This window comes from Amborella trichopoda, chromosome 7, assembly GCF_054954075.1.
Source record: "Amborella trichopoda isolate Santa Cruz 75 chromosome 7, AtrichopodaSantaCruz75HAP2 v2.0, whole genome shotgun sequence".
Classification (NCBI taxonomy): domain Eukaryota; kingdom Viridiplantae; phylum Streptophyta; class Magnoliopsida; order Amborellales; family Amborellaceae; genus Amborella; species Amborella trichopoda.
Genome location: NC_142342.1, coordinates 33954412 through 33979467, shown reverse-complemented (window position 1 = coordinate 33979467; position 25056 = coordinate 33954412). Strand labels below are relative to the sequence as shown.

The 25056-nt window shown below is 36.3% G+C and overlaps 2 protein-coding genes and 2 long non-coding RNA genes across 5 annotated transcripts in view; 2 read left to right on the top strand and 2 right to left on the bottom strand.

The window, feature by feature from the left end:
* The window catches only part of LOC18432933 (RAP release 2, galactose-binding-like domain protein, putative (DUF1997)), a 37646-nt gene extending 21479 nt beyond the window's left edge, over positions 1-16167 (top strand). Inside the window, exons 6-7 of one of the 2 annotated variants that reach the window (XM_006843032.4) lie at positions 15088-15177; positions 15952-16167. In XM_006843032.4, coding sequence (XP_006843095.2) covers positions 15088-15159 — 72 coding nt within the window. In that variant the 3' untranslated portion in view covers positions 15160-15177; positions 15952-16167. Of the gene's footprint in view, positions 1-13922; positions 15021-15087; positions 15178-15951 lie in introns of those variants that run through there. The other variant, XM_020666448.2, reaches the window with a different exon arrangement.
* LOC110007143 (uncharacterized) lies at positions 3652-5072 on the top strand. Its single transcript, XR_002280707.2, has 3 exons — positions 3652-3754; positions 3847-3973; positions 4229-5072. It is a non-coding gene; the product is annotated as an uncharacterized LOC110007143 (long non-coding RNA).
* A 113-nt stretch (positions 16168-16280) lies between the features above and the next one.
* On the bottom strand, positions 16281-17836 carry LOC148781361 (uncharacterized). The gene is made up of 2 exons (XR_016059379.1): positions 17746-17836; positions 16281-16498 (listed from the first exon to the last, which is right to left on the bottom strand). It is a non-coding gene; the product is annotated as an uncharacterized LOC148781361 (long non-coding RNA).
* Positions 17837-20054: 2218 nt separating this feature from the next.
* LOC110007148 (uncharacterized) lies at positions 20055-23362 on the bottom strand. The gene is made up of 2 exons (XM_020666468.2): positions 22977-23362; positions 20055-21583 (listed from the first exon to the last, which is right to left on the bottom strand). The coding sequence occupies exon 2, from the start codon at positions 21548-21550 to the stop codon at positions 20447-20449; it is 1104 nt and encodes a 367-aa protein (XP_020522127.1). The 5' UTR covers positions 21551-21583; positions 22977-23362; the 3' UTR covers positions 20055-20446.
* Positions 23363-25056: the final 1694 nt, after the last annotated feature.

Below are 25056 nucleotides of genomic sequence, written 5' to 3'. Positions count from 1 at the left end.
GGGATTTTTCTTCAAGCCAGGCTAGTTCGAATCTGAAAGGTTTTGGACCTCTATTAAGGGCTTGGGTGCAAAGAAGAATGGGACAGTGGTCAGAAATGGGTTTATGCAAGGCCATGGCGTAAACGTTCCTCCCAATTCAGAGCTAGGAGGAACCTGTCGAGTTTTGAGAGAGTAGGTTGGGGGGAGTGATTGGACTAGGTGAAGCGGCTTCCTTGAGGAGGGATATCTAGGAGATGATTCCTAAAAATGAAGTCCGAGACTTCCGTCATTCCATGAGAGATGTGAGAGTAGGAGTCTCTCATGACACCAATAGGTAATATTGAAGTCTCCACCCAAGCACCAGATTGGGTGGCGAAGGGAAGCCACAAAGTTCAGTTCAGTCCAGAGACGAGACCGCAGGGATGAAGAGCAGGGGCCATAAATGATCAAGAATTTCCATTCTAAGCCATCTGAGATGCGAGACAGGAGGGTAGTAACAGAAAAATTCCCTATATGTGAGGATTGTAGGAGGTGATCTGTGGGGTCCCAGATCACTCATATTCCTCTTGAAGCCCCTTCGGCTGGTAGGATGGCCCACTGACATGGCCTCCTACCCCATACTTGACGGATGAGGTGAAGAGAAGGCTCGGGTAGCTTGGTTTCAGTGAGGGCAATAATAGTGGGACGGTATTTCAAGGCTAGGTCGACGATCTCCCTTTTGGAGGGGTGTCTCAAGCCTCTAATGTTCCAGGTGAGAAGCTTCATGGTGATGGAGAAGGAGATGAGATAGAGGCTAATCTAGGAGACCGCCTCAAAGGTGGGGAGGAGATAGTGACGGGGAAACCTACAGTAGAGGGGCCACCATAAGAGATAGATGAGAAGAGGTTAAAGAGCTCCCTTTGTCCTTTAATGCTCACCTTTTGTTGACTCTTAGTGTCTACGAGGAAGAACCAGTGGGCAGGTCCTTCAGGGCCATCATGCTGAAAGCCCATAATGCGAAAAAGTTTCTTCATTCTTTTTAAATCGCGGTCGTGCCCATCCCCGTTGACCCCCTCGTAGTTGTCACTCGCAAAGGGGGGAGAGATGGGCGTGCCAGGGTCTCAGGCGAGCCCGAGGCCAGCTCCAGAGGAAGGGAGGCGGAGAATAGGAGGGGTAGAGGTCAAAGGGAAGGGTAGGAAGAGGTTGAGAGGAGGAGGAAGGGTGGGGAGGAGAGGGAAAGATAGAGCAGGAGGGAGCAAGGGGAGGATCAGGCCGCAACAGAGGAGGAGAGGGTAGGGGAGAGGGCGGAGAGGACACTAGGGGCAAGGAGAGTGTGCCCTGATCCCCAGAGGGAAGAAGAGGAGGTGGGGAAACGTTGAGAGGGGTAGGGTAGAGGGGGGAGAATGGTACAGGGGGGAGAAGGGGAGGAAAGGTAGGGAGAAGCAAGGTAGGTGAAGAAGTATATTTGTAAGCAGTGTTTGACAAAAGGGCGAGTTGCTACAGACTCACCCGAGTCGACACGGGAGTCGGTCATCTCGTGTCGATTCCAACAAAATACATGGAGTTGCTCGGTTCTAGAGAAGAACCGGCGATTCGCTACAGTGAACCACCTAAGTCACTGTTCAAGACTCGGTGAACAGTGTAAAGCATGAAAAATCATCAAAATTTGGATTTTTTTGATCAATTATTGGATCTTGCAGGCTTTGGATCGAATCTTTCAGGCTTTAGCTATCACTTTTCAGCCTTATTAACCATTATATTTGAATTGAAAACTCGAATTTAGATCACAAATTATTTGTTTTGTAAACAAAATAGGGCACTGTTTTTTATCAAATCAGAAGGTTCTTACTCATGATACTGTTATTATACTCATGATACTGTTATTGAGCAGAAATTATACACCATTTTCGCTTATTTTGGTCGATTACAAGTCAAATTTGGGTTTGAAGTCACGGATTCAGAAAAACATTAAGAGCTTCTTTTTTTCCACCATTTAATCGATTCCAATCTATTTTTAGCAAATATTTTCTTCATATCATAGGGTTTTGGTTCTGTATAATGTTATTGATCAAAATTGTATCCCATTTTATCTTTTTTGTTCGATTTGAGGTTGATTTTTTATTGAGTCACGGTTTTCTCAAGAACAGTTGGGGCTTTTTTTTTTTTTTTTTTTTTTTTTATATTCTTCCAGCCAAACTATAAATTTTAGACGAATAAAAGCACCATTATGAATTATTTCAGAGGGTTTTTGAAGTTAATACTGTTCTTCATATGATTTTGGGTGTAATTTATGGGATTTACCAATTTTTATTGCTCGATTTTTTGAAGAAATGGAGTTGTGGCTGTGTTTTTTAGAAAAAAGAATTAAAAAATCTACCAAACTGAAATTTTCATCATTTTGAATGATTTCAGAGGGGTTTTGAGGATAACATTGTTATTTAGACGATTATTGGTGTTATTTGTGTGATTAACTAAATTTTGGTGATCATTTTTGGTGAGCATAGCTCGAGCATGCATGGCGGGGCCAGCTTGAGCATGTATGACGGGCTCAACTTGAATATGTATGGAGGGGTTGGTGGCAATATGTATCCAGAGGCACCAGACGTTGAAGAAATTGTTCCTGACTTATCTAGGAGCACCAATATTGCAGATCATGGTCGTATAAACCCATTTCTCTCAAAGCTCAAGTCACAATAGATGTCCCTCAAAGGCATGGTGAAGGGTACAAGGAACATATTGGGCAGATATGTTGGTAAATGGTTCTACGATAAAGGGGTCCCCTTTAATGCAACCAATAGCTCATATTTCCCGCACATGGTCAACACAATCCAGAGAGCCGGTCCCAGGGTAAAGCCCTTGACTGCATATGAGCTCAGTGGGCCGATCTTGGAAGAAGAGGTGGAGGAAGTTAGAAAGTGGATTGAAGAATATAAACAGGGTTGACCAAGAACAGGCATTACTCTCATGAGTGATGATTGGTTGAATAAAGTTAGCAATAAGGATTATATTAGCTTCTTGGCCTATTCCCCAAATGGTACAACCTTTCTGTCTAGCAATGACTTTTCAAGGAAAAAGAGGGATGCAAACTTCTTGGTACGATTATATGACCAGATAGTGGAGGGGGTGGGAGATAAGCATGTGGTCCAGTTCGAGATAAGCATGTGGTCCAGTTTATTACATACAATGCAGGTGCTTGTGTTTTTGCAGATAACAAGTTGATGGATAAGAGGAAGCATCTAGTATGGATTCCGTGTGCTGCACACAACATCGATCTTATGTTAGAGGAGATAGGCGAGATCAAAATTGTGAAGGAGACTCTAGAGGCAGCGAGGTTCGTGTCAAGATTAATATATAACCACTCTAAAATCTTATTTTTATTCAGAGAACAATCTCAGAAAAAAAGAGATAATCAGGCCAGCCATAACCTGCTTTGTGACAGATTACTTGGTTGTGGACTCCATTCAAGAATCCCATGCTGCATTGAAGAGATTGTTTACCAGCAAAAAGTGGTCAAATGACAGTCTCTCGAAGTCCAGTAATGAGCTAAAAGTGGAGGGCATAGTCACAGATAGGAGGTTTTGGTCTCGGTGTTCCAATGTCATAGAGGCCATTGCCCCTTTGGTCACAATGTTAAGAATGGTGGATGCTGATAAAAAAGCTACCATGGGCATTCTTTACGAAGGTATCGAGAGGGTCAAATCAGCTATTGGGGAGAAGTGTAGTTTTGCTAGTAAAGGGATCGAGATTACAGAAAGAAGGTGGAACCCCAAATTTGACCGTCCAATTCATTATGCAGGTACATATATGTTTATATCCTTAGAATGTTTAATTCTAAAATATTTTTTTAAGAAAATTTAAATGACCTTTCTCTATCTATGTATTTTTTAGGTTACTACTTCAACCCAATTTTTTTTATTTGACACCTAAACATCCCCACAAGATTATGGAAGGGGTCAGATACATTATTGTCAGGCTGGACAGAAGCCATCGAAACACGGTAGCGGCAATACATGAGGTAATATTTAATATTTGGGTAAGAACTTCATTGAGTTGTTATATTTGTGAGGAATAATATAAGCACTAAAACGCAATATTTTGTTTTTAGCTTTCTATGTATAAGGATACTGTAGGATTCTTCGGAACTAGACTTGCTAAAAATTATCAAACTAAAATGGTTCTAGGTTAACCTTTAACTAATATTTTGTTCTTTCATATCTTTAATCTTATGAATTGTTCTTGCCCTTACAATGCTTTTTACATTTTAATCCAGTTGAATGGTGGGAGATATTTGGTAGTGATGCACCTCACCTAAGGAGGATAACAATCAAGGTGCTCTCCCAGACTTGTTCTGTTAATAGGTGTGAGCGAAACTGGAGTACGTTTCAATTGTTGCACACTGCTAGAAGGAATCGACTCGCTTCGGAGAGGCTTCATAAACTTGTCTACGTTCATTACAGCTTAAACCTCTGAAAGCGACAAATAAGAAAGAAGCTTGAAGACTAGGGACCGATAGACTTGGACCCAATATTTATCACAGACACAGCAAAACAATGGGTTGTAGAGGAATAGGAGCCAATGTTGCACAAGAGAGCGTTCTTTGAGGCTATCGGTGATGACCATCTTTAAGAAGGTGTTGAGCCTCATGAAAGAGGAAGAGCTCGCCAACATATCCACAATTCGTCGTAGATGTTGGTGGTATTGCATCTAATGAGGGAGAGTGGGAAGAGGGTATAAGGGAAAATGAGAGTGATGATTTTGAGGCCAACCTATCCCAACCAAATTATTCACATACCGAGTCCCAGCAGCAAGAGGGTAGGACGAGTACGACAGTGTAGGTGTGCATGAAGGATGGATAAGCTTCGAGGATTTTGGATTAGGAGCGCAACAAAATACTAATACTCAAAGATTTGGGTATAGTCATATGCCCACTAATTTGGATGATTCTTTCCTAGATCGAGTCAATGAAATGTCACACGAATTCAATCAATGGTATCAACGTGATCAAGATGGAGAATGACGTCGTCTTTTATTTTATTATTAAGTCCTATTTTATGAATTGTATGCTTTATTGTAGTCCATTATGATGATATAGTTCATCCATGATAATTCTATGCTTCTCCTTTCGTGTGATGTAAATGTAATGGTTAACAATAGTTCATGCAGGGAAAAAACATCTCAATATTGGCATGTTGATGCAAAAAAATGAAAGTTCTTAATGGAGTGCCCCATTTCTTATTGGATTCTTAAAAAACAACATTTATAATGATTTTAATAATTTTTTTGGATTTGTTTTAAGGTTGAATCTGACTGATTCGGCCGATTCCAATCCGGATCGCCGATTCACCGATCCGGGGCTCCGATTCTTTTTTTAAACCACTGTTAAAATATAAAATAATCTATTCTTATATCGAAAGGAACAAGAACATGCATACATTTTTTGTATCAAGGAATTTTAATTATGTATCTAGATTCAAGAACATACATTTTAGTCAATAAAAAAAAACTGACGATAATAAAATTAAAAAATACAAGTTTTTATTGCATGATATTTATGTATTCATGACATAGAATTGGATCATTCATTATAGTTACAAGAAAATAGAAAAAAATCTATTCTTATACTGAGAGAAACAAGAACATACATATATTTGATGTATCAAGAAAATTTTAATTATGTATCTAGATTCAAGAACATACATTCTAGTACAACAAAAAAAATTGACGATAAAGTTAAAAATTACAAGTTTTTATTGCATGATAATTATACATTCATGACATAGAATTGGATCAGTGATTATAATTACAAGAAAATAGAAAAAAAATCTATTTTATACTGAGAGAAACAAGAACATACATACATTTGATGTATCAAGAAAAATTTAATTATGTATCTAGATTCAAGAACATACATTCTATTGCATTAAAAAAATTGATGATAAAATTAAAAAATACAAGTTTTTATTACATGATAATATACATTCCTGACATAAAATTGAATCATTGATTATAATTACAAGAAAGTAGAAATAAAAAAATCAGTTGCTTCAAAACGCCTAAAAATTTACAGAAAATCGATCAAAATTGGGTCTATAATTACACAAATGGCAGATGAACGCGAACTTGAGTCACAACCATAGAGAATTTTCAACAAAAATTCATATAAAAAAAAACCAAATGATAAATCATGATACTAATGGATATACAAATTGAAATAATGAGGATCCTAATAAATACCTCAAATCTATTTGAATCAACTTATATTGATTGAAATTTTCAATTTGAAATTTAGGGTTCTTCAGGTTTGCGTGAATCAGTCACGATTTCTTCAAAATCGATAAACAAAACTTTGTTAATAATATAACTAACTCACAATAATCTGAAGAACATCATGAGCTTCAAAAACCATCTGATATCATCCAAAATGGTGCCCAATTTTAGCTGAAATTAACAATTCGACAGATCAACAATTTCAGAAAACGTTGTTCGAGCTCGATTTCTTCAAAAATAAGCAAAATAAGTGTTTAATCAGAAAAAATAGAGCTACAATCTTCTGAATAACATTGTAAATTTCAAAACCCCTATGATTTGATTACAAAAACTATCTATTTCTCCTAAAATTAATCAAATGGTGGAAATTTTCTTAAATTTAGGGTTCTTCTGGTACGCGTGAATCAGTCACACTTTCTTAAAAAATTGATGAACAAAACTTTGTTAATAACATAAATAACTCACACAATAATATGAAGAACATCATGAGCTTCAAAAAGCCATTGATATAATTTTGCTGAAATCAACACTATAATTTCAGAAACATTGTCAGAGCTCGATTTCTTCAAAAATCGAGCAAAATAATTGTTTAATCAGAAAAAATAGAACTACAATCCTCTGAATAATACTTTAAACTTCAAAACCCCTTTGATTTTGATCACAAAAACTATCTATTTCGCCTGAAATTAATCAAATGGCAGATATGTTTTGAACACTGAAGTGTTTTTAAAAACCGTGATTCAATCCTGTGTTTTATAATGTTTAGATGCATTATAGTCACCAATAATGCTCTGCAAAGCCTGCCTTGGATCAATTATACAAGAAAAAATGGAAATCACGTGTTATTTTCACTGTTCAGGCCGTGAAACTCACCTTAAATTCGTATGAAATGGTGATTTTTTTTAAAACCACTTTTTTTATCGAAAAAACTCGAACCGTTCCCGTTTTTATGCGGATCCGGAGCGGTCTTGATGATTCCCAATTCAGATCGCCTAATTCTGGATAGTGCCACCAATTTTTTAGACCTTGGTGAATACCATGGATAAGTGAATGGGCCTCAACTTCCTCATTGACCCACGCAATTTCGTGTGTATAACTGAATGGAATTGCACGAGTAGTTACAGAAAGATACATTTGAGCATAGTTATGAGGACCAGACTAGCTGCCGAACTGGCAAAGCGTCTAGTTCAATCAAAACCGGTTCAACTCCTGGTCGAACTTCTTGGATTAGGTTTTAAAAAAGTAAAAGAAAAATATGAATAGAAGTTTGAACTATAAAATATATCAGGAAAACTTTCTTAAATTTGTTCAATTGATCAAACTAGCCAAAATCGGATGGCTAGATTGGCTAAAACTCATCAAAAACTAATCTTCACCTGTTTTTGACCAAACTAGATTTTTGCTTTAGACTCGACTAGTCAAGGCATTGGTCTCGGCCTGTCGTGATGACTATACATACAGATATGATGACTTGAGGAAGATTCATCTTTATTCCATTTTATGTGGTCATATGGTGGTGATTACCAAGCAATCTGCTTGATGTCATGGTTTAGTTAGACTTGAGGAAGATTCATCTTTATTCAAATTGATGTGGTCATATGGTGGCTCTGCTTGATATCATGGTTTAGTTAGCTTCTGAGGAATGTTCCATCTAGTTTCTATTACTTGTTTTTTCCTACAACTTGCTGATCATTTTTGGGAGATCTTTTGTTACAATTTGATAAAATAACCTCAAAATTTCTTGAGCAGTTGAATTGAGAATTAAGTGTAACCAACATAATTAGGCTTGCAAGCTGGTCGGGTCTGGGTTGGGTTGACTAGGGCCAGAACCCGTTCAGGCCCAATGGACCCAGACATGGTCCGATCTTAACAGGTCTGGGGCAGGGTCTATTTCCAGGTTCGGTCAGGCTGGCAGTCTTTGGATTTCCTTATTCACTATACAAAATAGCAGTCAACATATTTGATTCTAAATCTGAAACACAAAATGGGCAATCTTTTGGTAATTTAAATGCCTTGCTTTTGGACATTAGTGAGGAATAGGAACTTTGCCATAATAAGTCATTCAAGTAAACAAGGACGCTTGGGCAGCCTCTGACTAAAACAATTAGATATTTGTTTGATGGTTTGATACACAAGTGTTCGAGAATTAGCCTGAGTCAAATCGGCCTCGAGTGAGTCAGACAAGCACCCTGGTTACCTTGTATAGTACTTGGGCGAGTATGTACAAACGCACCCTAAATTGTATAGACTTGGGCTGACTCTACTACTCAAGCAAGTTGGTGTAGTACTCGGGCAAGGAGGTAGCCTGAGTACTGTACGCTATTAAATATAAAATAGGAGGACAAAATTCCGCCATCCTTTTTCATTTTCTGATTTTGAGCCCTAGAGTCCCCCATTGTTGCCAAAATTCGAGCCTTAGCTAGAGGTTTGCTTGATCTATGCATTAGAAACATTGGATTCGAGAGAAAAACAATCAGATTTTAGAGTTTTTTGAGATATAAAGTAAGGGCTTGACTTAATTTGAAAGATTCGTGTTTTCTTCACAAATTTGGGTTGATTCTTGAAGACCATTGAACCCATGCCTATTTTTAGGTTTTTGATCCAAGCCTATGCTTCTTTTTCCACAAAAAACACAAAAATCTTAGATTTTTGATAGATTTAAGATTCGGATTTACTGTGTCCAAATTGTCAAGAGCTCCCTAGATTGAACTCAAAACTGAAGGTTCGGGGATTTTGATATGAGCCGTATAAACTCATAAGGATCGGAGTCATCGATACGTATTGAGCATGAAGATCGGGAGATCGGCTTAAACGTTTCGGTAAATTTCATTTTTTAATTTATTTCTCAAAAAAAATTCATTTGTGAATTTAAATTCATATTTGAGTTTTTTACAAGATTAATTATAATTGATTTATAATTAGTTCTTACTTTTCTATTTCTTTTTATTTTTCTAGTTTGCTATTTTCTTCCTTTTTTTCCCCATATTTTTTATGAATTTATTGTTTTTCAGGTGAATAACATCGACCTTTTTAACATTTCATGATGTGTACGCTTTTATTTTTAGCATTTTATGTGAATTTTAGGATTTTACTTTCCTTTTTTCTTTTTTAAGGTATTTTTATCATTTTCCCCTATTTTTTGGTGGATTTTTGGGCCTTGCCTTTGCTCAGGCGTGACATGGCTGAGTCTGAGATGAGTCACCTAAGAAAGGTTAAAAAAATGTGGATGCGGCCGCCTAGGCGGTCAAGGTTTTGGGCCGCCTAGGCAACAAGGCGGCTGGCTAGGCGGCGATGTCCAGACACAAAGCCGGCCCTAAGGGAAGGGATTGTTGGGGTGCGGGCCATATGTAGTTTTGTGTGTGTGTGTTGTGAATGTGTGTCGTGTGTGTGTGTGCGTGCATGAGCATGCACACGTATGTGTGTGTGTGAGGTCTCGCATGAAATTCTTAAAGATCATCCTCTTTTTATCTTTTTTTATGAATCTGTATTTGTGAGAGACTCTTTTTATCTTTTTTTATGAATCTGTATTTGTGAGAGAGAGGTCTTGAACACTTGGAGGATACGTAGAGATTGAGAGAGAGAGAGAGAGAGAGAGAGAGAGCTCACATCGAACACTTGGAGGTCATCTTCTTCTTGTTTTCTTCTTACATATAAAGAGGGAGTGTATGGGTCCATGTGTATCTTTGTGTGTGTGTGCATGTGTGTGAGAGAGAGAGAGAGAGGCTGCACATCGAACACTTGGAGTCCATCTTCTTCTTCTTCTCATATGTAGAGAGCGCACATGGACCCAAGAAAGAGAGAGAGAGAGATAGAGAGGGAGAAGGGCTTAGTTCCTTTTGGATGGATTTGAGTTTGTTTTGATTTTTTTTTGGGTGCCCAGACTGGTTAGGCGCTCGCCTTAGGCATGTCTGTTCAGATAGCCTTGGCAGTTTGTCGGCCAGGCTGCCTAGGTGGCAAGGCGGCCGGATTTTCGTTCATTGCACCTTAGTAACTCATCTTGGTTAGGGGCCGAGTACGAATCCCCAGCCATGTTTCTAAACACTGATCTACATTATGACATCAAGTGCAGCACCTGATACTCCTAGGGTACTTGCAAGTTTAAAATGATACCGCTATAAACAAACAATATAAGTAAACCATGAAGCAGCATATGTAGAACTTATGTCTATATAGCCATGTAATATGATATGGGAATGTATATTATGAGACCATCTATGTTTAGTACAAGGAGGTCACAATAATTTATAGTCACTAGATTTAAAATTTGGACACTAAGAACAATGCACAAAGTTCTAGAAATTTTTTATTGAGCATTGTGCATAATCAATATCACACACATTTGATGGCTAAGAATAAGTGTGACCTCCTTGTATCAAAAGTAAATGGTCTCATCTTATATTTTCTCATATGATATACCTAGAATATTATGTGAATAACTTTAAATGTCTTTGATTAGGATAATCCCTTCTGTATCCATATCCTGGATACTGTAAAATGCAGAGTTCTATGTATGCTCCCCTCATCCATCTCTATAATGCATTCGTGTCTGAGTGCTCGGTGCCAAATAAATTGTGGGCACACCTAGAAAATATTGTCAGCAATTCATGTTCTCCTTTTGTGTGGCAATTGTACTTTAGTTTCATTATGCTTTCAGCCATATTATTCCTTTTTCTCTAGCACTTGTTCCTCTTAGCCAATACTCTTTTTGTGTCTTTTAGAATGCTACACTTTTTGCAGCAATTACATATTACAATTTGAGGGTGGCGGGATTGGGATTGCGGCTCATTTGATGATGAAAAGTAGATTTAATTTATAGTACATGAGGAATTCAACTCTGGTTAATTGAACAAATGGGATCAAAATGGCCAAAGCATCCATGGGGATATATGTGATGCTGTTATATTCTGAGGAAATTTATACCACCTACTGTATCTTCTTCCTAGTGAAATGACAATTGAACCCCAGTTTGGCACACATGTTGCTAGAATAGAAAAATCTTGGAGAAGCCAAGTGAACCCCAGGTCACTGGGAGGAGCATGTAAGCTAAACATTATCTTTGCATATGAGAGGAGTTTTCTCTTTTAGTAAATTTATATATGTGAGACAGCATATATCTCCTCTTTTCTGCTAGCTTTGAAGACATTCTCTTGTTTATTGTCCTTCTCGATATAATTGATATTCCAAGAAAGATACATAAAACCAGTCATAGATCTACGAGTACAGGACTTCAAACCTAATCCAAAGAAGAAACTATTCCTACTTTTACCAAACCTAAGGCATTCTTACAGAAAAGGAGCTCCAGGAAGCTACAAATGTTTGCATGTTGACTCTCACCTGTGTGGCTTAAGGATGGTACCCAAGCCTCCCTTAAATGAGAGGATGATTAGTCTATAACTCAAAATTAACATAGGACAAATGTTGAATCTGGTACCGCAGCATGGTCATCATCTTGATTAAGGGAAATATCATCATTACATCCAAATTAAGTTTCTGGCCCTTTCGCATCTCTTCACTGCTTGGCAAAAAAATAGCACAGCTCTTCACCAGTAAAGAGAATAATCGGATGATGTTTTGGAAACTCCAAATTGAAAATTGTGCTCAAATATTGTGTTTTATGACAAAGTGAAGCATGTTAAAGTCGAACTGTCATTATAGAAACCAGATTATATAGATTAAGCTTGCTTCTATCATTGTGTCTTATGGCAGGATAATGCAAATTAAGATGTAGTGCCATTTTAGAAACAGGCTAGTCGGTTTTGTTATCAGTATTTATATAATGCTAATGGAACATGTTTCATCTTTGCTTAACAATTTGTTAACATGAGACATAACAGCTTTTTGCTCATCTCTGTTGATGTTATGCTTTGAGGGCAGTGTTAATATACATTTACATTATGAATACACTGTTCTGTAGTCTGTTCATCTGTACTCACCAACACATCTTTTTACCTTTGAGGGTTTCATGGTCGTTCTGAAACTATATGTTATTAATCACTTCATTACTTTCCTTTCTTTTATTTCTTTTTCTTTGTTTTTTAAGGTTTGTATGATCAACATTTTTTCATTTATTGTATTATTTCGTTTTGGAAATATTAATAGTTGCAGGAAATATTAATAGTTGCAGTGTACTTAAAACTAATTCCAAAACCATGAATTGCAATTTCATTGTTTAATGAGAAGTTCTGTGCAAAATGGCCAAATACAGAGAAAGGTATATTGTTAAAATATTTGGCACTGGACAAAAAATTGGCCTATATTATAGTTGCCTTTCTCAATATGATGTTGAAGTTTCTTGCTTTACAATGTAAGTTCTAAATGCTTCATGAATTCCAAATGAGCACATTATAGTTTTGTAACTTTGCAACTATGTTTATGCTACTAACATTAAATTTGAATTGCATGAAGTACCATGACTATATCAGAAGTAGTTAAGGACTATGCTCATTAGATTATAAAAGCACAAGCAGTGGCACAGAATGTTGTTGCCCAAGCTGTAACTTTGTGCACCTGTCAAAATATATGACCTACTTAAGAATACTAATGGGACTTGTTTCTTTTGAGTAAATGATAAAACTAGTGGGACATATGGTACCCCTTTCTTGAGTCTTCCTATGACTTCATTTTGGAACTCCTTTTGAATTGTTATTAAAACCCAAGCAAGATCTCTGCTACTTGAGTGAGAACAAGATATTCCAGTGCAAAAACATTATCATTCATGATTTCATATAACAAAGAATCAAAACACCTCTAAAAAGTATCTTGGTGTGGAATACTAATGACCTTGGCATCCAGCCTTCTCATATTCGTCTATTATGTTTGGACATGTGGTGCCTCTATGGATACGACATGAATGTGTAATGTTTGTTATTTTGAACATTATTTTGATCATCAAGTAACAAAAACAGTGAATGGAGTTTCAGTAGTATTTCATCAAAATTATACCTAGAAGGAAGTTGATAGAAACCTGTAAACACTTTGCAAGTCAATGTCCAGAGCTTGCAGACTTCGAGTGACCCACATGAAAAGCCTGTTCTTCTTATGGTCAAAACTAATAACCAATAACCAATTTAAAAGTTGGGCCCCAGAAATTGGCAGCTCTCAGTGAGCCCATCTGGTCTCCTCTTTTTCTGTCATAGAAAAATATAAAAAAATAAAATAAAACTATTCACTTGTGAAGAGACTTGCCTGGGTCCTTGGCGATAGTATTGCTAAGCCCCATGGTGAGGTCTCGGACTCCATTCTCACCAAAGGGTAGGGGCCCAAATCCCCACTGAATGGCCTGGGGCCTTGGTGGTAGTATTGCTGAGCCTTATGAGGAGGTCTTTGACTCCATTCTCACCAAAAAGTAGGGGACCAAATCCCCATTGACATACTCACTTTTTTTAATTACCAAAAAAAAAGAAAAGAAGAGACTTGAATAGCCAACACTTGTGGTTTGGGGGAGTTTTGCAGGCCAGTTATTTTTCAAAAACAAAAACAAAATTGTTTTTAAGATGGTCTATATTGATGGCCCATTTAAACGGAACTTCACCCACAAAATTACCCCAGAACCACAAACTAAATTAAAAGATGTCATGACCTTTCTTTTTTTATCTGCAAAAAGTTCCTCATGAGTTGCAATTTCTCTCTCACCTCAAATCCCCACTCTCTTATATCTCTCCGCTCCTTGCCTCTTTTCTCTCGCACTTCATACACAGGTTCTGCAGATAAATGAATCAAGGTTTGGGCAAAGAGAAAAGGGGCCAAAAAACGACAAGCTTGTGGCCATGCTAGAAAGACGCAGATCCATCAACCGGCCTTGAGCATAGATGCCTCGGTGCTTTACTATGGTTCAGGTGATAGGTTAAATTTGGTTTGGGAAAGAGGAGAGTGCTCAAGACATGACCTAGCTGTCGCCTGATGGGTCATAATTCCTTACAGAGACTGGACCCTACACAGAAAGAGAGGCTGCAACCGAGAGAGAGGGAGGAGGGGGGGCGGCTTGGGGGAAAGAGACTGCAAACCTGTCCTAATTAATTCCTTAGAGAGAGACTATAACCTAGAATGAGAGTGCAATCCACAGAGAGTCTGTTATTCTGGTGGATGTCTCTTTAACCCTATCCTCTGACATCTTCGAGCGACCCTATAAACCTGAAATTTATGCAAATCACATCAAATTCTACACCTCTCCCTCTCTTGCTTTCACTGAATTCCCCAATTTTACAATTGTCTCTCTTTTCATTCTTTTGCAACTCCTTATGTCTGCAGTTTCTGCCCCTGGCTCCACCCCATGGCTTACACATAATTCCCAACTAGAACCTCCTGAACCACCACCAATTTTACCAGATATGGAACCAGATGAACCCCAAAAGGACCCTGAACCTTCCATATCAGAACATCAACCAGGACAAGAAGAAAAAGTAGAGCTAACCCTGCTATCCCCTCTCAAAACTGACAATACTCTAGACCTTCTCTCTCTATATTACCTAATGGATTTTTAGACAGAGAGAGGTTTTAGAGAGAGGAGATTGTGAGAGAGGGATGTGAACATTTGAGAGAGGTGAAGATCTTCTCAGATAAAGGAAAAGAAATGATGTATGTTCATTGAATTTCAGTGTCTGGTGAAAATTTCGGTGAGTTTCAATTGAGAGCTCCACATCAGGAAAAAGTGGCAGCCAACAATCCTCATCCACATATCGATGTTAATGTAGTTTATGAAAGTCTACCACATGACCATTGGCATTTTAAAAGAAAATGTCGGCTCATTTCCCTTTACAACAATGCTTATGGGTGGATATTGACGTGGTTTTTTTTAGTACTTTTTACCTGTTTATTGCCTGGATTTAATATTTATTCCATCCAATTATTTGATGATCTTTTCAGCTTGAGAAAGACTACAAAGCTTGGGCTTCTGGTGATGCTTCTCGGCAGCCTCTAGGGACTGGAGAAATGTGAAGCTTCATTATAAATGCTGTAACATGCCTCCTCTTATTATGTGCCTTTAATACCCTTTGCTTTCACTTTTGTGGTTTATAGGACAAGTATTTTATGCTATCATTTGCGTTTAGTCTCCTAACACACCCTGTATCATCCATTGCAACAAAAGGACAGTTGGGGTGTGTTACCCCTTGACTCGAAGTCCATCAAACAATTACAGGTGAGGACTATCACATCCCAACTGTCCATTGCTAACATTCACTAGTTGAGGGATGCTAGGACAGTGTAGGATACCCAAGTGATCATAGTTCTGGGGTAGCAACATGACAGTGGAGATTTAGGTCATAGGATTAGATGTATCAAACAGCTCGTGCCATTGTCATTTGCTTTAAAGAAACAGAAAAAAAGAAAAAAAAAAAGAAAATGATAGTATTTGAAAGAAGAGAAGAACTATGACTGGATGTTGCATAAACAGCAAAACGTCCCTGTTTTTCTCAAGCGGAACAGGACCGAAGAATTTTCTATTGAAGACTGCACCAATTTCAGGGAGCTTTTCTTTTCTTGTCACCTGATTTTTGAAATAAAACCAGGGAAACATTTCTCTTCGGTTCTTCGGGTTTGAGTATGATTTGCTCTAAAGTTTAAAGTTTGTAAGTGAAGGTTTTTTTCTATTTGTTCGTTGTATGATATTCACAGAGTTCTATTGTTTTGACACTTCTTCTTTTTGTGATGATGCTATTTTGACACTTTTTCTATTGTGTCATGGCATATGATCAAAACTCAATTGTATTATTTTGATACTTTTTGCAGGTCTGCTGTTCTTCTGTTTATTAGGTATCAATAAGATACTTCATAGGGGAGAATTGGAGGGACAATGACATTATTTCCTTCTGCATGGGATCATTTATTGTATGGACTTTTGGGTTTGTCTATTTTTGTTTTCTTCTCCCCTTATTGTACATACCAACCATGCTTAGCTTCGTGTATGGTACTCTTAATTTTTTTTACATCTAAATGCTTTTTCAATCCTGGCTTGCTGGTAGTAACAATAAAAAGCACTAAGAAAAGCCAAGAGATAGATTGCGCTATAGACCCAAGAGGGCCGGTCGTTACTGTGCAGATTTTGTGCCATACAGGGAAATAAAAATAGGGAAATATCATTAACAGGGATGAAACCTTTTACAATATCATTAAAGTGGTCAGATTTTTTCTTTTCTCATTTCATATATGTCTGGAATAATTTTTTTAAAATACCTGAATTGCTCTTATTTGGCATCAAAGGCAGAACAATCATTGGCATTTTTGTAATTAGACCTATAGAGTTCACAACCGAATGGCAAAAAGACTCCCAGCTGTTCTGCATTTTAAATAAGGAACACAATGTTCAATATTATGTGACAAGAAATTAATAATTGAATTCAGACGTACAATTAAAGTTAGGACAAGCTTTCTATGCTTCTCAAAACTTATGTACTTCCCCTTGTTCAACTTTCCATTTTGAATGGAGGGTTAAGATTGTTCGAATCACAATGTCACATCTCTACATTATTTTATTTTTAAATTTTTTTTCCTATAAACTATTTTGACACCAAATTTTGCACGTCTAATCCTCTATTAAACTTGCACTAGGGAAAAATATATAAAAAATATTTTCAATAAAATAAAATGATCAAAATACCTCTAAAAGTTTCAAGAGGTATTTTAGTTATTATATTTTATCAAAAAATTATTTTTAATATTTTTTTATAGGTATGCTCCAATGAGAAGTTAGCATGTACCAAATTTTATATTCATACAATTTGTATAAAAAAAAACTAAAAATAAAATACTTTGAAACGTCGCATCTAAGATCAAACAGTGAGTGGTTCTGTTGATCAAAATTGGATGGCTGGATGGTAGGGGAAGCATAGATTTTCTATGCTGGAGGCAAAGTATAGAAACCTTTCCTTTAAAATTATATATATACAATGTTATAAATTAAGGCAAAGTATAGAAATTTCTCTCTTATATATATATATATATATATATATGCAATGTTATAAATGAAGCGAAAAATCAGCACCATCACAGGAGATCTAATGTAGGTACGCAGCCAAAAGAAATAAAAATAATAAAAAATCTTTGGAAGCAATTTAATTTGTTATAAATCTTGATAATAAACCCAAATCTTTCACCATAAGTAAAACCCAAATCTTGATACTATTTGGTGGTTTTCATGACAACAATTGTACCCTTCATAAAAAATTTCTCATAAGAAATCACTCTATAACTTTTAGTCCTCATCAATTGAATGTAAATTTCAATTTCTAATAATTTAAAACCCACAAAAATTGAATATTCAAAGAGCATGATTCAATAGAGGAGCATGAATTCTCAAGGATTTTCGCTTAAATTGAGAATTGCATCTAGTGTCTTGATTGTTCACAATTTCCATGAAGATTGGTTTGCAAAATTTAGAAAAATCTTTACCAACCTTTTAGGGCTTGGGGTTTTTGAGAATTTTTATAAAACTGTGAAGCCTATGGAATCTTGTCACGGGATTTTAGGATTAGGGATTCAAAGATTTAAGAAAGGAAAAAAAAAAATTAAAAAATAGAAACATACTTAGATTCGAATGCTCGTGAGTGCCTCTGATCTTTGGGCTTGGTGCTTGGTGTGCGGTTCGACGGCTCCAACGTTGTGAATTGGTCCAAAAACATCAAGTCTCGGTGTGAATTGGTCTAAAATGGTTCAAAAACTTCAAGGCTTCGGCTTGCTTCAGACGATATATACACAACAATGTCGAAAAACCTTGGATCGATAAGAAAACTGATTAGTTCAATATTAAATTGATGTTTAACATGGAGAGGTATAAGTTCGATATTTCAAATACCAAACAGCTTATATCAAAGGTTGTACTGGACAACCAACACCTCTAACAAAATTTAAAAAGGATGTGGGAATTTGTTAGTATGAAGTTCTTATCATCAAACTTTTGGGCAAATTAGGAAATAAAGGGCGTCCAATGTTTAAAAAAAAGAAGAGGCATCGTTCGGATGTTTTAAATATTGGATTGGTGAACTTGCGCATAATATTTCGATGAAAATATAAGCGTCTCTAGTTACCATATTTATATATAATATGCATGTAATTTTTCCTTCTTTTTTTTCTTTATGAAATTTTTAAAATTTGAGTAAAATATCATTTAAAAATTTCAAGGCATAAAAATCCCTGAGGAAAGCATTTGTACACTGTGGTCGACACAAGCCATTTGGAGCAGAGTGTGACTTCAGACTATAAAAGGACAAGGGGCGCAATTGGGAAGCAGAACAAAATTAGTCGTTCTATACTTGAAGCTACAAACCGACTTTTTTTGGGTAAGCAAGTGGGGATTTTGGGTCCTACCTTTTTGGTGAGAATGGAGTCAGGATCTCACCATGAGACTCAGCATTACTACCGCTAAAGCCCCGGGCCATTCTCAACTGCAAATCGGTCTCTTGGCAAAAACGGACACATCTTAATTCGAGACTTAGATTTCCGAACGGGCGTGGTTTCCATAAGGTTGCAATCTTAAACAATCCCACTTACTTCCAAATTCTATACTATGCTAGCGTCAAAAAGTTTGCTAGCACCTCCCCGGCCTTCCATTTTTGACATTAGACAGTAGTGTGTGTGAAATGAGCTGATTGAAACCCAAATACTAGCATAAACTAATTTTCTTTATAAACAAAATAACAACCACAAGTTCATATGAGTTGTAGATACCCAAGTATTTTAGTCACAAATAAAGAAAGGCATCAGTGGATGGTCTTTGGCACCCAAAACTTGTGCTACCCATTACGGTGGGATGATCAGTCCAAAATGCCATTGTTCATTACCTCAACAAACATAACTCTCAGGTTTAGTGTTCTGCAATCAGGGTAGGCCCTGAATTTTCTTTGTTTCTGACTCAAGATCCTGAAGCTGCAAATGTCTTTGTTTGTGCTTCATGGATTATAGTTCTTCATAATGACAGCGAGTTCTCAAGTAAAGTTTTGGATTTTGTAAAAAAACTGAGCATTTAGCATTACAAGCTTCAGATTATTGTGTACAATTTAAAATTGGTGCCCAAGCCTCATCCCTTATCAACCTGACTTTCGATATCCTACATCTGCAGAGGACCAATATACCATTAGGAAAGTAGGACACGAGAAAGGTACTAGAGATAGTATTTTAGAGACAGATAAAAGGCATTCAGATCATATATAACTTTCTACAACAAATCTTCAGATAAAAAGTGATCTGAATCTCTACAATTATTGGACATAGATCAGTTCATATGAATCACTGGTTCGATATGAAAATAACAATCTGCTCTTAATGCTTGGTACAGATCTTAGAAATCTGGTTGAGACACAAATAGATTCACTTACTGATCTAATTTTGGCACAATCTAAATTCATATAAAAAACATGAGCAGCAGTTCAGGAAATTTATATAAAATTGATATCAAAGGGTCTGTTGAACCAGTTGTATTTTCATTGAATTAAAGATTCATGAAAAACAAAGTGAATTTGAGGTCCTCTGATGATATATTCACAAGTCAAGATTTCTGTTGAAGTGGAAACAAAGTCTGATCACCTCAACTTCAAATTCATTAAATGAGAACTACAATATCCGGAGGTTGCTCTTAATCATTGAATATAGTTACTGACCATAGGCACATTGTTATGTATGTTGATCTCATTTACAACATATGCAATGACACGCATCCTTTCGACATTCCGATCTTAGACCAATCTATAAATCTGATTTACTTTAACAATGCTTGAAACATTTTGATATTCACTAAGATGGCATGAGAAAACCCTAATGCAGAATAAAACACAATCTCATGAGAGAGGATTCATATTGAGGTACTTGACAAATAGGATATTTTTTGAATAAAGAAAATGTAAACAAAACCTGAATTTATCTTTATTGGAAATGAGTATACAAAATTGGGATGTTCCCACCATTAACATGTCAAAAAAATAAATAAATAAAAATTCAGCGCATGTCCTGTAAATAAATATTCAGTACATGTCCTGTACCACTACTCCACTTTTCAGATAAACCACCATCCTACGAAAGTACACAAAATTTCACCACATTGTGGAACGAGCACACTGTGCCACATTGAATCATATCAAGCCCAACATTGCAGAGCAGAATCTGTCTCCATTCTGAATAAGAAAACAAAGCATGAATATTGGTTATTAGACATTAAAACATTCTCAAATTGTTCATACAAATTTGAGATCCAAACCTCCCAATACACAAATACGAATTCATATCCTTGTTGCTCCTAGATGATTCCAGCTACTATCCCAGACAAGCCCAATGAGTTGCTCATTCCTATACCCTCATCTTCTGAACACATAAATGGAGGCTCATACTCTCCATTACTGAAACAAACATTCATGCCATTTATGCTTCCATGATGATTCAGATCACTGATCTCAGATAAACCAAATGAACAGCCCATCTCGAAGTTCTCATCTTGTGGATATAAGTTTTTTGGCCTAAACTCTCCATTACACAAAAAAGAATTCATATATTTGATACTTCCTAGATGATTCCAGTCACAAGTCTCAGACAAATCCAATGAGCTGCTGATTTCTATGCCCTCATCTTGTGGACACAAAAATAGAGGCCCACACTCTCCATTACTGAAACAAACATTCATGGCATTTATGCTTCCATGATGATCCAGATCACTGACCTCAGATAAACCAAATGAGCATCCCATCTCGACATTCTCATATTCTGGATATAAATGTTTTGGCCCAAATTCTCCACTACACAAATGAATATTCATGTCCTTGACTCTTTGTTGATGAATCAGATGTTTTGGCAAACTCGATGTGCTCGTCAAGTCTTCATGTGAATTCTCTTGATACAAAGTTTGACAACTAGACTCCACACAGTCCAAATTAACATTATTGTCACCATTTTCTGGAAGCATGAATGCCTTCTCTCGCAACACTTGGAGGAAGGAAACATATTCTTTCAACTCTTGTATTTCCATTTCAAATATATCCTTAGAATGCATGTCCAGTTTTACCCACTTCTCTTTTAAAGTCTGGAGATCATTAAATAGCTCTGTCGCATCTTCAAACTGGCTTTGGATTTTAGAGTGTAGGGTGCTTAAGCATTGCAAGTGTTTCCTGTGAGACTCATTCAGTAATTGGGGCCCCTGCAGGTACTTGGTTATAATATCATCTATTGAGGGGCTTCCATAGGTGAACAACCTGCCTCCCTCAGAAATTATCATTATACCCACTTCAGCGCCCGTCAGTGATGCGAGTTTGCCAGCTTTCTTAAATAGGCCCCCTTTCCTTTTAGAGAAAGAGACATGTCTCTTATTCTTGTCAGAGATCCTTGTTATCTCTTTGTTTCGATGAGTCATCAGTAACAATCAAGTAAAGAACCAGTAATGAACCTGGAATGATGGCAACAAAAAACAAACCAATTTAGGAAATGGAGGATTTGAATAGAACAGGGTATCTAAACTATTCACCACATTTCCGGTCAAATTCAGTGAAAATTTCCATGTTTTCACAATTTGCCAATTTAATATTTTATAGAGTATAGACCCAATTTTCCAGAAATTTTCCAAATTTCTGGTTAATAATGAATCTCATTGCATTCAAATTGCAATAATTCACAAAATGAGAAGATAAAATAGTAAATAAGACCTGCAACCAGTGTAGCACGACTCGGCCGAGTTACTAGGCTAGTTTTGCCGTACACCCATGTAATACACATTTTGTATATTAATATGGCTATTTCCAATAAAAGGCTTTCAAGTGGCTATTTCAAATCAACTATAAATTGTATGCAAGGATTTGAGTTCAACAGACTGCATCTGGAAATGCTTCAAAAAAGAATTTCAAGTGGCTACACCCTGTTTTTCCTAAGGCAGTCGATGCATGTGTTTGGATAACCTGAAATTTCTGTGACATTTTCACATAATCTTTAGATTTGTAAAGCAATGGAAACATAACTGTTGCAACAATCCTCTGAAATTGGTTTAATATACATTCGCAGATCATTACTGGATTGGTTATGAGCATGTTTTAGAGACCTCAATTAGTAGCTCAGCCGATAAAAGAAAAAAAATGGATTTCTAGGATACATGAGTAGCTATAGAGGACACGTGGTTGGCATTGGCACAAAAAAAGAGTTGCGATTATGAAATGATTTGTTGTTTTTCTACAAAATAATTTCAGATTTCTGAAATTTTTAGGAATTCTTTCACTTAAAAAGAAATCAAGACACTTATGGAGATTTAGACCTGAATGCTGGTTTCGAAAGTAGCAGATCTCAGTTAACAAAAAAATAATTATACCAACTTTAGAATGTTCAAACTAGAAATCCAACTTTCGCATTTGGAGAAGTCAACTGGAACAATATTGAAGATGGTATCCAAATTTCACAAAATATGGCAAGTAATGTGCAAGAAGAAACTGTGGTCAATGTTCGGTGGTTATTGAAATCTCAGGGCTATACTCGAGTTACTCGGACATGCCCAAGTAATTCAGGTCTGATTCAATTTCAGGACACTGCCTGCAACTCACTAAATGGCTATTTCAAAGCACTAAATACTGGTTTTGAACATAAGAGCCAATTTCTGGTTAATAATGAATCTAACTTCATTCTGATTGTGAATAATTCACAAAAAAGAGAAAATAAAACAGTAAATGAGACCTGAAACACTAAACTAAGAAGATCGAAATATTAAAAGAAAAATCAATTTAACAGGAAAAACCCCAATTTCTAGTATAATGCTCATCCCATGAGGAAAAACTGAAAAACTCCTTGGAAGAACATACCTGTTGGTATCACAAAGAGAGGGACACGATTTTGGGAAGAGAGAGGAAGATGGACTTCGGCGTTTTGGGGCCGCCCCTTCTGCAGAGGCCAGAGAGAGAGTGTGTGTTTTCTGGTTTTTGGGTGGTCTCCTGTTGCATCCTAAGAGAGAGACTTATAGTCGCAGTCCTAATGCAGCAGAATAGAGAGCCTAAGAGAAAGAGACTTATAGTCGCAGTCCTAATGCAGCAGAATAGAGAGAGAGAGAGAGAGAGAGAGAGAGAGAGAGAGAGAGAGAGAGAGATACCCAAATGGAGGAGAGAGAGAGAGAGGCATTGCGGTTTAATGGAGGGAAAAAGAGACGTTAGGGTTAGTGGTCTAGTGGCGGGAACGGGAGACGTTGGGGGCAAAATTCAGGAAACTGGATCAATTAGAATCTTTTCAAATAATAAAGGAAAAGTTTTCTACTAGCCCGCTGATCCTTCAACGTCCATCTCAAAGATGGACGTCGTGTAAAGCGCACCGGCTCAAAAAAAGGTGCCAAAATAATCCCTCGTAAAAAAGGGTCCGGCTTGTATACGGTTGAGGCTCTAAAAAACCAAAGTGAGGCGTACCTCTATATATGGTCAAACGATGATATTTCATTAGCACCGAAAACTTTGTAACAGCCTAAAAATTTAGTTTCACCTCTAGCTATAAAATTTTCTTTGCTGCCTAGATGAAATACATATACTTCCCCCTCCATCCAGTCGTTCAATTTAGATCGAATCACTAACCGTTCAATTTAGACATGACGCCTCATAATATTTTATTTTTATTTTTCTACTAGCTATATGAATACAAAATTTTACACGTGTCATCATTTCATTAGGTCGAACCAAAATAAAATATTAAAAAAATATTTTAACTAAAATATAATAACCAAAATACTTCTGAAACTTTCAAGTGCATTTTGGTCAGTTTTATTTAGGTGGGAATATTTTTTAATATTTTTGTAGGTGCGAGTTTAAGAGAGAGGTGGACACCCAAAATTTGGTGTAAAAATATTTTGTATAAAAAATATTAAAAATAAAACGAGACATGACATTTTAATTTGGGTCATCTAAGCCGTCCATTCAAAATGGATGGTTGGATATGGGAAGTATATAAGTTTTATGTTGTAGGAGAAGCATAAAGGGCCTGCCCCTCTCTCTCTTTCCTATTTTATTTTAGGGAAAATAGTCCTTTATCCTATATTTTTAACTTTTATATCTTATAATATTTTAGAATTGAAAATATTACTTGTAAGCAAAAAGTCTTCAACTTTTTTATCTTATAACCCCGTAGACCCCTTTGATCGTAAAATTTTGACTAAAAAAAACACAAATAATATCCTATCTAAACTTTTTTTCTCTCTCGAAACTCCATATCTCTCTAAAACCCAACTTATCATCGTCTCTTTCTCCTCTCTCTCTCCCTCCCTCTTTCTCTCTCTCAAAGAGGGATATGATTGAGATAGCTGAGCTCCAAATCAACAAGTACAAGAAGAAAAGGGACTCTCAAAACTCCATCTCTCTCTCTCTAAAACCCAATGTACCACATTTCTCGAACATCCTAAAATGGCTTCTAAATTTTGAGTTTTAGAATCTAGAATTTTCTAGAATTTAGATTTCTAGAATGGCTTCACAAAATCTAGATTTCTAGATTTCTAAAATGTTTTTCTAAAATTAAGATTTCTCAACCAATTTTTAGATTCGCTATATTTTTAGAATATTTTAGAATGTTTAGAAATTTAAGATTTCTTTAGATTTCTAGAAAAGTTTTAGCACATTTTTAGATTTTTAGATTCTTAGATTTTAGAATTGCTAGATTTTTAGAAATTTTCAGAATTCTAAAAACATTTTAGATTTAAAAAAATGTTTTAGAAATTCTATATTTTTTTAGAATTTTTAGAAATTCTAAAATCTAAAAATTTTAAGTATTTTAAAAATTAGAGAATTTTTAAAAATTTTTCATTTTTTTTTGCAATTTTCAGAAATTCCAACAATTTTTAAATTTAAATTTTAGATTTAAATTTAGATTTAAAATTTAAATTTAGATTTACATCTTAATTTCTAAAAATTA

Bases quoted from the DNA above. Each gene is read 5' to 3' on its own strand.
- LOC110007148 (XM_020666468.2), bottom strand. From the start codon at position 21,550: ATGACTCATCGAAACAAAGAGATAACAAGGATCTCTGACAAGAATAAG.